General features: G+C 28.7%; 1 protein-coding gene across 1 annotated transcript; it reads left to right on the top strand.

The window, feature by feature from the left end:
- Positions 1 to 8,990: 8,990 nt before the first annotated feature.
- Positions 8,991 to 9,807, top strand: LOC146902099 (uncharacterized). Its single transcript, XM_085731288.1, has one exon. The coding sequence runs from the start codon at positions 9,064 to 9,066 to the stop codon at positions 9,523 to 9,525; it is 462 nt and encodes a 153-aa protein (XP_085587414.1). The 5' UTR covers positions 8,991 to 9,063; the 3' UTR covers positions 9,526 to 9,807.
- Positions 9,808 to 15,400: the final 5,593 nt, after the last annotated feature.

Here is a 15,400-nt window from a genome sequence, read left to right as displayed (position 1 = left end):
TTTATGATAAAATTTTATTTTCTATAGAGTATGGAAAAAAACTCAAACCCAAGATGTTTCTTTTGAATTCGGTGTGTGAAGTTTATCAGTGTAAGCATTTGACATGTTATGTTTATCAAATTATAAAATAGAATAAACATTTATTGAAACAAAATAGACTAATATTTATATAGCTTGTCCTTCTTACTATACACATGTGTACGTGTATATTTTACCTTCTTGCTTCAGCCGACATTAATGCGCAACTATCATAGACCAAATGAAGTGAAGATTTCTTCACGAAAAGATGTCACTTCCGCGTGTATTTTGTTTCAACAACATACTCAACAGTTGGCTTCGGCGATTATCATCCATCGAATTATCGGGAGACGATTGCTTGTATAATCTATATGGCTTGAAACATGAGTTTGGAGCTAAATTTCCGAACAGTTGATTAGTTTAATAATCAAAACGACGTGGCCGCGGACAAAGATGTGAGCAATATTTTCACCAATTGGGTATCTAGGGGTCGGGGTTCTAATATTTTGTTGGATGGAGTTTTTTTATCGTTTTCAGTTTCTCCTTTTCCTATTATCTGTTCTCCCTCAAATTTATTGTGTTGATTTCATCTTTAATGCAAAATCAGTGTACAATACTGGCTAACAAAAAAACGAAAATTTGTTTGTTATATCTCCCTTTTTATGACTTTCTAGAAAAAAGTCGTACAACATTTCAATATTATATAACATTTTAAATATTATTTTTTTAATAAATTGTGTTGTTGGATGCTTATAAGAGTAAAGAGACACATTTAGAAATAGCTCGGAATTATCTTGTAGCAAACTAGAATAGTGATCCGTCGAGATTAATGATATCAAAATTTAGTACAATAAATGTTGTAACATAAAAATACGCAAACAACATGTATTTATGTTATTTAAACAACACGTTTAAACATAAATTAGAAGTTAATAATTTTAAGCGTTGAAAGAATAATTTCATACTTTTGTATCTATAACAATGATTTACTTTAACATATGTTTTGTTATAATTATTTTCTTGTTGATTTTATTAAAGAAGCTTGTTATGGTTAATTTCTTGATGTTGAGTCACGTTATCAAGATATGCAATAGATTGTCCATGTACAACAACGTTTGCAACTAATCATAGTCATAAAATCTCATTACAACTAATAATTATAAAATTATATTATGTACACCACTTACTCTGAAATGCAAGAATAAACTCTCTTCAAACGCCAAAGGCGAACTATGATGAGTCCAATATATTATATTTCCATACTGAATAGTCATAGGAATACTCGTTCAGGAAGTAAAGAAACGAAGTCAAAGGCAAAGACCAACCAATTCCTTTCATGATAGTTCCTAGCCATATGTGAAACTGTCACCATGTCCTCGTTAGCAACCAAGAACACAAGAACCCAATCAATTAAAAAAATGAAACTATATCCACTACTGAAAGCGCATACAACTTGTTCAAGAAAGCCATATATGTGGGAGATAAAATAACACTGCCTAAACCTAGAGCATCTAAAACCTTCGTCCATATTCTGTAAAACAGACAATGTACACAAGCATTTCAATCATGAAAAGGGCAAATTTGCAAGGAAAAAGGAAATGAAGATATATGTAGTAGATGTTACTGCTATGTATATTAAACCTTTTTGCAATTGATGACATATTTTTTTTGCAATAAACCTTTTGATCACAAGAGAAAAATCACAGTTAAATTGATGATCAAATATAATGTTTAAAAATAAAAAAAAAAGAAATATCTCAACCAATATCTATTATTCACAAAAAAAAAAAAAACCTGACTCAATCAACCTAACACTAAATCACATAAAATATTTTCATAACATTCACAAACACCCAAAACTGCGATTTTAAATAGAGACCGGGGAGGAATTACCTATCAAACGTCAGGAAACATCTAGGCCTTCGATTTAATAGCAAATTTGAGCAATTCGGAGAAAGAATGAAGTTATGACCCCCAAAATGTTGTGGAAATGAACGAAGTGAGGAGAGAGAACTGTAAGTGAAATTAGTAACTCGTTATGGTTATGATCTACTGTGTGACAATTTGAGTGAATTTATGGTTTGTTAGATGTAAGAAAATGAGAATGTTAATAATTTATTAAATAGACAAAATAACCCTTTGGTTTTCATTTAAAATCCCTCCAATTTTCACCTTACATGTTTTTTTTATTCTTGCTCCCTAGTTTATTTCATTAAACCCATTAGTTATCTTAGTCCAAATAATAACCATTGCAATTACAATTCACGCAGATTTACTCCGTCTTTCACGTTAGTTTAAATGGAAGTACCTTTTAATACTCTGTTTCTTCAATGATTAATCATTAATCTTTTTTCCTTTCTTTCCAATAATGTGATTTTCGAAAATAAACACAATAATATTAATAATAAAAGAAAATATTTTGTTATATTAATTTTTAGTTAACAAGTATACAATTTGTTTGTATACCCTTTAATGCAAAATCAGCGTACAATAGTGGCTAACAAAAAAAGAAAATATGTTCGTTACATCTCCCCTTTATATGACTTTCTTGAAAAAAGTCGTACAACATTTCAATATTATATAACATTTTAAATATTATTTTTTTAATAAATTGTGTTGTTGGATGCTTATAAGAGTAAAGAGACACATTTAGAAATAGCTCGGAATTATATTGTAGCAAACTAGAATAGTGATCCGTCGAGATTAATGATATCAAAATTTAGTACAATAAATTTTGTAACATAAAAATACGCATACAATATGTATTTATGTTATTTAAACAACACGTTTAAACATAAATTAGAAGTTAATAATTTTGAGCGTTGAAAGAATAATTTCATACTTTTGTATCTATAACAATGATTTACTTTAACATATGTTTTGTTATAATTATTTTCACTGCCTCTGCAAGATTAAACTGTCTTTTGATATGTAAATTAGAAGAATAAAATTTAAGTTTTTGCGTCGATGTGAGTACTTTCTATGTTTTTCCAAAACATGATGCGCATTCAAATATATATTTAAATACAAAATACATAGTTATATGACATAGGAAAACAATAATATCTCTAAATTATACAAATGAACCAAAATTGAATAAATAAAAAACATCAATAATAATAAATGTGTAGGAACTCTCATGAATTTGAATATCTTCTTACTTCTATATAATTTAGCATCTCCAACAAACAAGTATAAACAATTATGTACATTGGACATAAAATTAAGTGTTACAACAAAAATATTAATAATGATAGAAATTAAAACACATAAATGTTTTATACCAACCCAACAAACAAAATGTAATGATATACTCGAAACTTTCAATCACACACAAAGTCAACAAATATACAATTTATTTGTATACCCTTTTAGTACTCTGTTTCTTCAATGATTAATAATTAATTTAATTTATTAATGTATTTATATATGTGTATATGTAGTCTTGAACTTTATTTATTTATACTATATATAAAGAAAACAATCTCTTTCAGCTCTTTGAGGTTGACTTTTTTTTATTTTCAAAAATGCCCTTAATTTTCAATATAAATAACACATATAACAAATATATAAGAATAAATTTTAATATTAAAATAAAAGTGTAACAAACACAAATGTCCAATTTTTTCCTTTATCATTTAAAAAGTGTAACAAACCATATGAGTGTATTTATACTTACTTTTTCATTATTTCACTTATACCCTTAAACAACAATTTTTTCTATAATAAAGATTGTTGTTGGTGTCGTTACAAAATAAGAATTTAGATTATATATATTTGTTGTTATATTGTTGGTTTCATTGAAATAGATAATCATTGTTAGTTTGATTTGTTATAATTTGAAAGCAAAAAACATTTATATTTTACTTTTAATCAAAATTAAAATTTCATAAAAAAAATACCATTCATAATTTTCAAACATTAACGCAGTAAAAAGAGCGGAAAGACGGCTTTTCGCTAGTGTTAATAGTGTTTTTTGAGGAGAATATTGTTTTAATGTTGATTTTATTTTCAAATTTAATTTGTATTTATTGTCATTTCAACCATAAAATAAAGACTACTAGTGTATTTATCCGGCGTTGCCCGGGTTAGATATATAATTAAGTATAACCAAAATTATGCATGTATGGTATCAACAAATAAAATTCAACATGAACTGGTATGAGATGAATATCTTAATGGATACACTCGAATATAATAAAATAAATTATATTTTAAATACTTATAGATAAATAGAAACACATGCGGATGAAATTAAAAGAATTTAGTTTTTTTGGGAAAAAATTAACGGGATTTAGTAAAATTATCAACACAAAAAATAAAATAAACATATTTTTAAGTATTTGAACTCGCAAAAATCTGTACCGTTATTAAAATTATACAATTTTCGTATTACTTAAATAAAAATCTTCTTTTGATGAAATAAAATATAACTGAATTTCCTAATTAATGATTTTTGTTTGATTAGTAATTGGTTGTCAAAGTAAAAATGTGTGGTATGATATTTTTGTCTTATCGAATAGAATGAATAAGTCTGAGAGATGTCAGTTCAAAGGTAAGAACTTGACTTTGTAACTTCAGGAGACGCTGTCCAAATTTCACATGGAACACTTGTAAAATGTTCATTCTGCCACAATTGGTAATAATAAAATTTTAGGAATAAATTATACATAATTTCAATTATTTTGTAATAATGCATTTTTTTGTATAAAAAAATTCATTTTACACATTGATATTGCAATGTTTGTAAATACCTTAATATCCACTAATACTTGTCCAACGGATATTCATACAAATGTGCGAACGACATAAATATCATTTTTATCAAATAAAGGACGTAAACTACTACGTATACCCGTGCACATCCATTATCATCCCTGATAATAGTATATTATCAATGACAATAACAACAACAATAAAATAATAATAATAATAATAATAATAATAATAATAATAATAATAATAATAATAATAATAATAATAATAATAATAATAATAATAAAGTAATACTTCCATTAAAAATAAATAATCTCAAAGTATAAAGAGGAAAAAAAGTATTGTTCGAGTCCAAAGAGTAATACAAATATTACAATAATTGATTCAAAATTGATAAATATTTATCTGACATTCAAAATAGTTGCAACAAATTTTTGTTAATATATAAGGAAATAAATAATTAAGATGAACAAATGAAAGAAACATTGATAAATTTGGCTTTTTTGTTGCTTGACAAATGTAAAGTTCAAAATCATCTCTTTTTTTCTTACATGCCACAAAACATAGTAAAATAAAATCAAAACGTACTAAAAAAATAAATGAGTATATTTCGCTCTTTATTCTCGGTAGGAAAAAGAAATACCCATACATAAATAAAGAATATTAAGAATAAACGTGGAAGCGACATGTGGCATAAAAAAACCTTACTTTATATATATAATATTGATTACTTTTCCCACCCTATTCATTTCCTCGCGCGCCCTATTTTTTTCTTCAAAAATACCCTTAGTCCGGATTACATATATAAGTTTCAGAGATGATCAAAACGAATGAAACACCTTTAAGTTGATCGAACCTGAAGAATACACCAGACTTGTTACGAACACGAAACAGACTACGGTCAAATTGATTAGTTAAAAAAGGATAAAAATAGAATTTCACGCAATACATAAACTATAGTTGGCGTTGTTCTTGCATTTCTTCTCTTCAGCTTTCGTAACAAATAGAATTACCCAAGAAAAATACATATTTTGAATATCGTAATTGGCTGAATTCAAATGACCCCCACAAATCATCTAAAGGAAGAGCCCCCCTTGGACTTATTAAAGGGTCATAGTCAGACAAGTTTCTTTTTTCCTTTTTTTTTTTTTTTTTTCCTTTCTATAAATATTATTATTATCCTCTAATAAGCATGAATTGAAGCTCGCATCTATCGCATGATTAATTGACAATAGCACATACATACCTCACTATTCTAGTTGAGTTGACAAATTGAAAACAAGTACTACATATATACTCTTTGTCTTAATTGACCAAATCAAAATCTATTTATAGTTGCAAATCCACACTGAAAAATATGGAAGGTAACCTACGTACTATCTAGCAGTAATCAACACCTAATAATAAGATCAAATTAAATACCACGCCAAATTGCTTTTCTGAACGTGAAGCTAGCTAGGATTCTTTGTGGCCTAATCCGTTTAGTAGTATGCATCTATGCTTGAGCTCAATTGTGAGAAGTGCTAAAGTAATTTCATCTCAGCTCATGATTAACTACTGAGAAATGCTGAAGTGCTCCCACGATCCTGTTATTCTCTCTTATATGCGGCAGCAGCTGGAAATAAACAGGGAATGAAAGTGCAGTTGCTGGAAATACATGTCGTGCCCAAATTCGTGCATGATGGCTGTCGTGCCATGTAGCACTGCTCTTAACTACTATACTAAGTATTTTTAGAAACTAAGTTGTGAGTTTAAATTTAGACAAAAAGTAAATATTAATCTAACAACTAATTATAAATAATTGTCATTAAAAAAAAGTAAGTATACTAAATAAAGAAAAAGAAAAGTGAACGTTAAAATAAACTTGTGACTATAAATTAATCCTTTAAAAGAAATAAATGAAATATTTAAGGTTCAAATTCCGACCCTTTGGTGTTGTTGCATTTCCACTTAAGAGATGTGTGCAAGTTGAACAATATATGCACTTCCGTTAAACGGACAAATTCATTTAATTACAAAAGATAATTAAGGAGGGTGGGAAATTAGTGTGATTAGCATGTCACACACAAGTTGGTGGGGCCAATATGGATGAGAAACGTGTTGAGACTGGTTTATAAGTTGATAGTGGGTCCAACATTAGACCCACATAAGTTTCCCACTAGGCACAGTGACTCCAGGTGTTGCAAAAGTTACGACTTGGCCTTCCAATATAGTGCTCCTTCCAACATAGTTGACTAAACCATTTGTTTCACATTTGTGGCTGGGATCATGATAGGTGTAATTCATGATCGGATGCTCATCCACTCTTACATTAATTTATCATCTATGCAAATAATAATAAATTCAAGGGAAATGTTAACCAATGCCCCCGGGGCACTGGTTAAGGTCTTTAAATGGTAACTTATCATGAAAATATGTGTAATCAATGCATCGGAAATCAAAATCTTTGACTTTTTTATAAAATAATTTCTTCTTTTGGAATCCTTAATGAGTGCCCCGGGGCACTCGTTAACAAGACCCTAAATTCAATTATATAGTATGATCGAAATCACATTTTATAGGAGAAGAAAGAAAGAAAAAAGAGATTAAAATCACAGTTACAAGTACCATTGAAGTGTAAGACCATGTTTTAGTTAAGAGGTCTAAGTTGAACCAACGAAAAAAAAACATGCATTCTTCGTGGGTTAACATGCAAAAAATAAAATAATAAATGAAGATAAAAAAAATTCTTGCATGCAATTTTATTTTGTAAAACAAGCACTGAAAAATATTCGATATGGTTTTACAAGGAAATCTGAGAACAAACTTTCTGACATATTTTAATTAACAATACTCACAACAAAATATATATTATCACTCAGTATGCAATTTTTACAAGGAAATCCTCAAATACTATTGAAAATTTTGTCAACTACATTATTCACATGAAAAGACTTGTAAACTTTTTCATAACACACAGGTAACCAATCTATACTATACTACATAAAAAAAAAAAAAAAACTAAAGTTCTTGTCGTGAGGAAAACTCAACTAATTCTACATATTTATTATAATTTTCTATTTTTTTTTTTTTTAACATTACTCGATATGGAACATTGGAACTTATGAATAGCCACTCACACAATAGAGACATGTACATAGGGGTATACAAGTGTGCATATTAGTGAATAAATTAAGATATCTTCATGAAAATGATTTTTGGCTAGGATAAATAAACAATGGACAAGTAACTTCTTTCTATAAATGGAGTGGGGCCATAATATCTCTCTCTCTCTCCCTCTCTCTGTGTGACCGATGCTATGAACTCTTGTTAGTTGGGCAATGGGGTTTTAAACTAATTTTTCCTTAAGTTGTTGGTTCTTGTATGTTGTACTCTTTATTTATATTGGGTTAATTTGAGTACCTTAACTTGTACTTTTTTTAATACCACTTCTTTTAATATAAATAAAATAAATAGTCTTCAAATGTGTTCTATGTAATTATCATAAAGTTAGCCTCTAATTTTAATAATTTTATAACTATATAATATGAACTGAATTGATATGTGTAGAAATTGTGAGAGAATATAAAGTGGTTTGGTGGTTGGGGTGGAGGGAGTTAAGAAGTAGAAGGATAAAAGAGGTTGTAGGTTCAACCCCATCATAGTAAAATTCTAATATTAACAACCAACATATTAATACTGTCATTTTCCTTAAAAAGAAAATATTAATATTGCTATTAAAAAAGTGCATATATATATATAATTATTATTATGTGAGTTTAACTCAATTAATAGGGACATTGCATTACATATACAAGAATCAAAGTTCAAATATCAGATTCTCTATTTGCTCACTTTAAAAAGATGAATATCCCTAGACAAAACTCTCAATATTTACTCACTTTAAAAAGATGAATATCCCTAGATAAAACTCTCAATAAAATGGTTGCAAAGATTAATATTTAGAGTCGGGTATTATGACCGTAATAGATGTGAAAATTCTCACTAGATTCAAATTGAATGACAACATTATAATAGTAAAGTTTTAATTTTTCTAGAATGAATAAAAAATTCCTCAATTTTTTTCTTCTTTTCCACGAATGAATAAATTTAATTTGTTCAAAAAAAGAATTAAAAATAATGACGTCTAATAACAAACTTCCCTAACAAATCGTAAAATTAAAAAAAGAAAGAAAAAGAAAAAAGGATTGAGTCAACAAAATAACCGTCGACTAAATACTCTTCCACGTTCCACCTATATATATTGCTTCAACTTTTCAAATTTCACAAAGAGAGAAGACTCAGCCACCAAACGAAACTAACTCATCTCTGAAACAGAGAAAGAGAGAAATGGTGAAAATCACTTCGCCGGATTCGCCGAACCGCCACCACTCCAACGGCGGCTTCTTCATAACAATATCAGCGGTCCTGGCTCTACTCTCACGAAAAGTTAACCGATTAAAAGGAAAAGCGAAATCATCATCAACGACGAAACCGATCAGAGACGAGGAGTGGAGGTTCGATCTTAAGACACCGCCGAAATCACCGATGGCGAAACCGAAGAAGTTGCTGAGCAACATAAGCAACAAAGCTCTGTCGCAATTCGGGAAGAAGAAGCAGAGAGAAGAGCGAGAGAAGGAAGGTTGGGGAAACGGCGGCGTTTGGCAGAAGGAGATTTTGATGGGAGGAAAGTGTGAGCCGTTGGATTTCTCCGGTGTGATTTACTACGACATTAACGGGAAACAGACGCGTGAAGTTCCGATCAGGTCTCCACGCGCTAGTCCTTTACCTGGATATCTCACGCGCCGTTGAATTCAATCGCTAAATTCTCTCATTAATTTGCAAATTCTAGAGGTTTGTTAGGGAGATGATGAAATTACTACTAGATTGATATGCACGTGATCTGTGATCGACCGCACGTGTCTTTGATTTTTAGATTTACGTTGTGTTTTTGCTATTATTTTTTGCTTATAAGAATTGAAAATTTAGAATTAATAGCGTGTGTTTGTTTGTTGGTTGATGATGAAAACTATACAATTTGTATAAAGTTTATGCGATTTTAGTGAAAGATCTTTGAATTTTTCTAATTGGGAAGTTTGAGTGTAATTAAGTGTCATTCATTGAGCATGTTTGGGATTACGTGTTCAGCAATTCACCTGCGTTTACATTAATTCTAATTGGGTAGTTATTTGGAGTGGATGTGAGTATGACAAATTTTTGGATGAAAGCTTTAAATTGTATTTATTAGGTGTACTCTCGAGTCTTATCACATTTGGTAAACACTTGAAAACTATACTCCTTCAGGCTTCAGCAAAAGAATAATCTTGATATAGTAAAAAATACTAGAATGAGTTAAACAAACTTTGAGAGATGAAGAGGAATGTTTAGATCACTGTTATATGACAATGAGACTTATTATTTTCTATGATCCATAAGATCAAATGAATAGTGGTTGGACATGCACATGAAGAGAATTTTTTAATAATAAAAAATTGATCAAAAAATGATTTAATATTTTGAAGATAAATATTTTTATGTGTATCTAAACACTATTCATTTGGCTGTATAATCAACTAACCATAGAATTGGCAATAATTCTTACCGTAATTTTAATAATTTTTTTATTTATTTAATTAATCAACATCTTAAGGGAATTGACTAGATTAACTAAGCTTTGGCAACCAAGTAATGGCAGTAGTATCTTAAAAAATTTAATATCTTTCTACTATTTAGTTAAAAAAAAAAATAAGTGAGAAGGTAAATGCATCTAACATCTTAAAATATTAAAAACAATAATGATATATGTATCGTTTACTAAGAATAAATATTGGGAGAATATTGTCTTTGTGAAACTTAATTCAATCGAACAATGTATTATAATATATAAGGTTGGAGTTTTAACATTAGACACGTCGCTTAAAAGATGATTTTTTAGCTATTTGACAACAACAAAAATAATGGGAGAATATTTTGCGAATATTCTTTGCATTGAGCCCAATTTTCATCAATCTTAAATCTATGGTTCTTAATTTGAATGTGTCATTCTGAATGGTTGCTCTGCTGCTTTTGGAGGTACTGTGGTCGTGGAAGTGGGAGATGAAAAGATGAAATATTTCTCTTCGCTTAAGCTGATAAATTCAATTCTTTTAGGTGTTGGAAGCGAATCAATAGAGTGTTTTCGACCCGTTTTTCACTGTGTAAACTAACAACCTTTCAATCAAATTTTTTTTTTTGGAGGAGTTTTTTTTACTGGTGTTAATAATATACTTTTTTAAGAAAAAAATTTAGCATACTTTTTTCAACATATTCTCTGACGTGAAAAAAAAAAAAAAACAACCCTTATTAAGTCTTATTAAATCACATAGGTTTCGTTTTGTGTTTGATTAGACTAATTGATAATCCTGCTAATTGTCTATTTTTCTTATGCTTTTCAAGGAATTTTATCAATCAAACACATTTTTATAACATTGTTTATCTCAAAAAGGTGTTACCTTGCTAAGAAATCATTGTGGCTTAAATGAATGTGTTAATACATTTGTTTCAAAAAAAAAAATACATTTGTTATTTTTCAGCAAGAGTAAATACATTCGGTAAGTATTGTCACGCAAAAAAAATACATTTGCTATTAAGTGTTGTTGCTTAAAGGTCAATTTTGAGAAGAAATCAAACTCAACATATGTTTGGTTCCACGTCAAACACATACATGTATTCTTGTACTCCATCCGGTTATTGTTATAAGCAAATTTCTACTTTTTAAATTCATTCAATAAATTATGTATGTGGTCTATATTGTAAACCACATACATCATTTTTTGAATAAACCTAAAAATTCAAAATTTACTTAAAATAGTGATCGGAGATCTCAATTATACTAACCAAACGATTGAACTCTGGTCATTAATGAAATTCACCAAAATAAATTAATCGAGAGAATTAAAGTTCGATTGGAAAGTTTGAGTGTACTAATTAAGGGTCCGTTTGGTTCAACGAAGGGGAGGGGAGGGGGAGGGGTTTTATTGGAGGGGAGGGAAAGGGAGGGAAGGGAAAGGGAGATATTTCAATTAAATATATGTTTGGTTCAAATGATGGGAGGGAATGGGAGGGGAGGGATTTTAATCAAATATATGTTTGGTTCACAAGGGCAGGGGAGAGATTTTAAAACTAAATTACTTTTTTATCCCTCTAATATTAAAATAGTATCACGATTTTTAAATTATTCACATCATAAAAAATTAAACATGAACACTTAGTAACCGAAAACGCCATAAATAATCATACACAAAACTTCTGACAAGATATTGGGTATTCATAAATATTAGAGCACTGATTTATAAAATAATCTAGGAAAATATAAAAATATTTATAAAAAAATTATTGTTAGAACTGATTTATAAAATATATTTATAAAAAATCTCGCACAAAATTTGTTGATAATGTTTTAATATATAATACAATTAAAAAATATTAAATAAAAAATGAGAACAACTTTAGTACAAAAAAAAAAAGAATTCTCGTAAAAAAAATATTAGAAGAGGAGAATATGTGGTTCTACTTAAAAAAAAAAGATGATATAGAAACGTTAAGAAAAAAAGGGAAATTCCCTCAAAAAAAAAAGGGGGGGGACGATTTTGTCATTTAAAAATAAATATAAGGATAATTATGTCAATGTAACTAAAATTGCATTAACTCATTTATCTTTCCCTCCCCTCCCCTCCAAAAAAACTCCAATTTGAGGGGGAGCAATAAATGAGCCTATGAGGGATTTTGCTCTCCTTCCTCTCCCTCCCCTCCCCTTCTAAAAATTGAACCAAACACAACAAATTTAAAATATCCCCTCCCCTTCCCTGTCCATCCCATCAAAACTCCCAAACCAAATGGACGTTAAGTATCATTCATTGAGCGTTAGTGTCCACTAAAACAATTTGGGAAGTTTGAGTGTAATTAAGTGTCATTCATTGAGCGTTAGTGATACCAATGTTTGGGATTACGTGTTCAGCAATTCACTTGCATTTACATTCGATTTGAGTAAAAGAATATTTCCTTCCTAATGTCCACTAATTAAACGTGGTAGTAATTCATATGCCTTATTTGGAGTGGAGGTGAGTATGACAAACTTTTGGATAAAATTTTAAATTGTACACCAAATTTGGTAGTGTATAATAAAATGGCAAAAAGAATACAATTTTAAAATGTACACCAAATTTGGTAGTCATTTTAGTCCACAATTGAAAACTATACATACAATTTAACTATAATATTAACATTAGTATAATAGTAATTTTAGTCCATGAATACTCAATGTATTAAAATAATATAACAGTAAAAAGAAATACATATAAGGATTGATATGATAATAAATAAGTATATTGATCAACTAATATGACAATATTAACAAATCATTTTAATGTAAATGACCATTTAGAATAACAAAGTGTACAATCAAGGACTATTTTGAAATTTTGATACATTAAAGGATTATTGTGACTATTCCTTACACATTCAGGGACTAAAATGACTATTATCCCTACTAACATTCTTTCGACAAAGAAACTAGTATAAATACTAGAATGCGCTAAATTTTGATTTAATCTTGATATATCAATAATTTCTATCGCCATAAGATCAAATGAAAGGTGGTTGGACATACACACAAATATTTTTTTTAATACCCCTAAATAAATTGATGAAAAAAAGATTTAATATTTTTGAGATAAACATATTTATATGTATTCTTCCTTAAAAAAAAAATGTATTCTAAACACTATTTATTTGGTATTGTAACTATATAGCTGACAATAATCCTTACCATAATTTTCACAAATTTTGATTTATTTAATTAACCTTTGGCAACCAAGTAATGTTAGTAGTATCTTAAAAATTTAATATTGTTGTACCAAAAAATGATTTTAATATCTTCATACCGTATTTTTCTACTATTTAATTGAAGAAAATATAAGTGAGAAGGTAAATGCATTTAATATCTTAAAATATCAAAAACAAAAATGATACTGTATATGTTATGATTCAAAATAGCACATGAGAAAATACACGTGGCAAAATGTAATTGGTTGAGATAAATGGACATGTGGCTAGTGATTGTGTATAAATAGGGAAAGGATGATCACTAAGGGGTGTGCAAAATTTGATGAAAGTCTCTACTTCCTCCCTTTGGCATTCTTCGGAATGATTTCTTCTTCTTAAGCTTGTTCTTATATCTATCTTACTTTCGGTACCTTTCAGTTTTAACAAATTGTTCTCAATCAATTGTTCCTTGTTCTTATCAATTGTAGTAATGGAAATTGTTTGAGATTTATTATTTTACTTGTATTAAGTTCAGTTCATTACAATATATTTATCGTTTATTCGGAACAAATAATGGGAGAATATTGTCTTCTGAGAGGTTATTTGGTTGAGAGTATCTCTCTTCAACCTTGAGAAATTCGGTTCGAGACCCAGCACTAGAGACAATGCACTATAATATATAGGGGTTGGAGTTCGAACATCAAACAACTCATTTTTTTCACCTTTAAAAGATGAATTTTTAGCTACTCAAAAAAAAAAAAAAAAAACCGGAGAATATATGTGTCGTATCTTTTGATTGTGTTCTCATCCTGAATTTGTGGTTCATAATTTGGATGTATCTATCTCAATGGTCGTTCTTTGCTTTTGGAGGTATTGTGGTCGTGGGAGATGAAGATGAAAATACTCTATTTGCTTATGCCGCTAAATTCATTTTTCTTCAGTGATGAAAGCGAAACAATGGACTATTTTTGACCCGTTTTCACTGTGTAAACTAACAAACTCATTCATTCATTGTCTTTTCACCAGTTTTTTAGAGTAGTTTTTGTTACCTGTATTAATAATACACTTTTTTAAGAAAAAAACATTAGTAATAGTTTCATACTACTTTTTTCATTATATTTTCTGTTACATGAAAAGAAAAGAAAAACCGTCTAAGTCTTGCTATTAAATCACATAGGTTTCGTTTTGTGTTTGGTCTAATTGATAATCCTGCTAATTGTCTATTTTTCATGGAATTTTACGAGTCAAACGCATTTTTATAACATTGGCACACTGTTTTTCTCAAAAAAATGTTACCTAGCCATTAAATTATAGTGGCTTAAATGAATGTGTTGATACATTTGTTTTTTTTTTTCTTTTCACCCAGAGTTAACACATATGGTAACTATTGTTGCGCAAAAAAATATATATTTCTATTAACTTTGGGTGAAAATGACCATACTTTATAGAAGAAATCAAACTCAGCATATGTTTGGTTCCACGTCAAACACATAATCTCGTATCTCAATTTTAGTAATCAAACGATTGAACTTAGATTATTAATAAGTTTTACTATTGATCCAGAGTTTGATTTTTGGGTTGAACAATTCTTGATCACACACCAATGCAAGTTTAGTATATATAAAAGGGATATCAACTAACAATTTCATTCATTCAACAACATCCCTGCCGAATAAATATTTTCAAATTTAATGGTTGAATTGAAAGTTTTTTATTTTTTTAAAAAAATGTTGAATTGAAAGTTTTTTTTTTTGAGAGAATTATTATATGATAATAAAAGTTATTATCATATAATAATTATACCTACAAATTTTGACATTTTATTCAAATAATTTTTTTGACATTAAACTATAATGATTTTCATTTCCTATTTGTGTTAATCTTA

This window comes from Medicago sativa, chromosome 8, assembly GCF_051527215.1.
Source record: "Medicago sativa cultivar Bolivia chromosome 8, Bolivia_mono, whole genome shotgun sequence".
Lineage (NCBI taxonomy): Eukaryota > Viridiplantae > Streptophyta > Magnoliopsida > Fabales > Fabaceae > Medicago > Medicago sativa.
This window is presented reverse-complemented; position numbering and strand designations above follow the sequence as displayed.

Bases quoted from the DNA above. Each gene is read 5' to 3' on its own strand.
- LOC146902099 (XM_085731288.1), top strand. From the start codon at position 9,064: ATGGTGAAAATCACTTCGCCGGATTCGCCGAACCGCCACCACTCCAAC.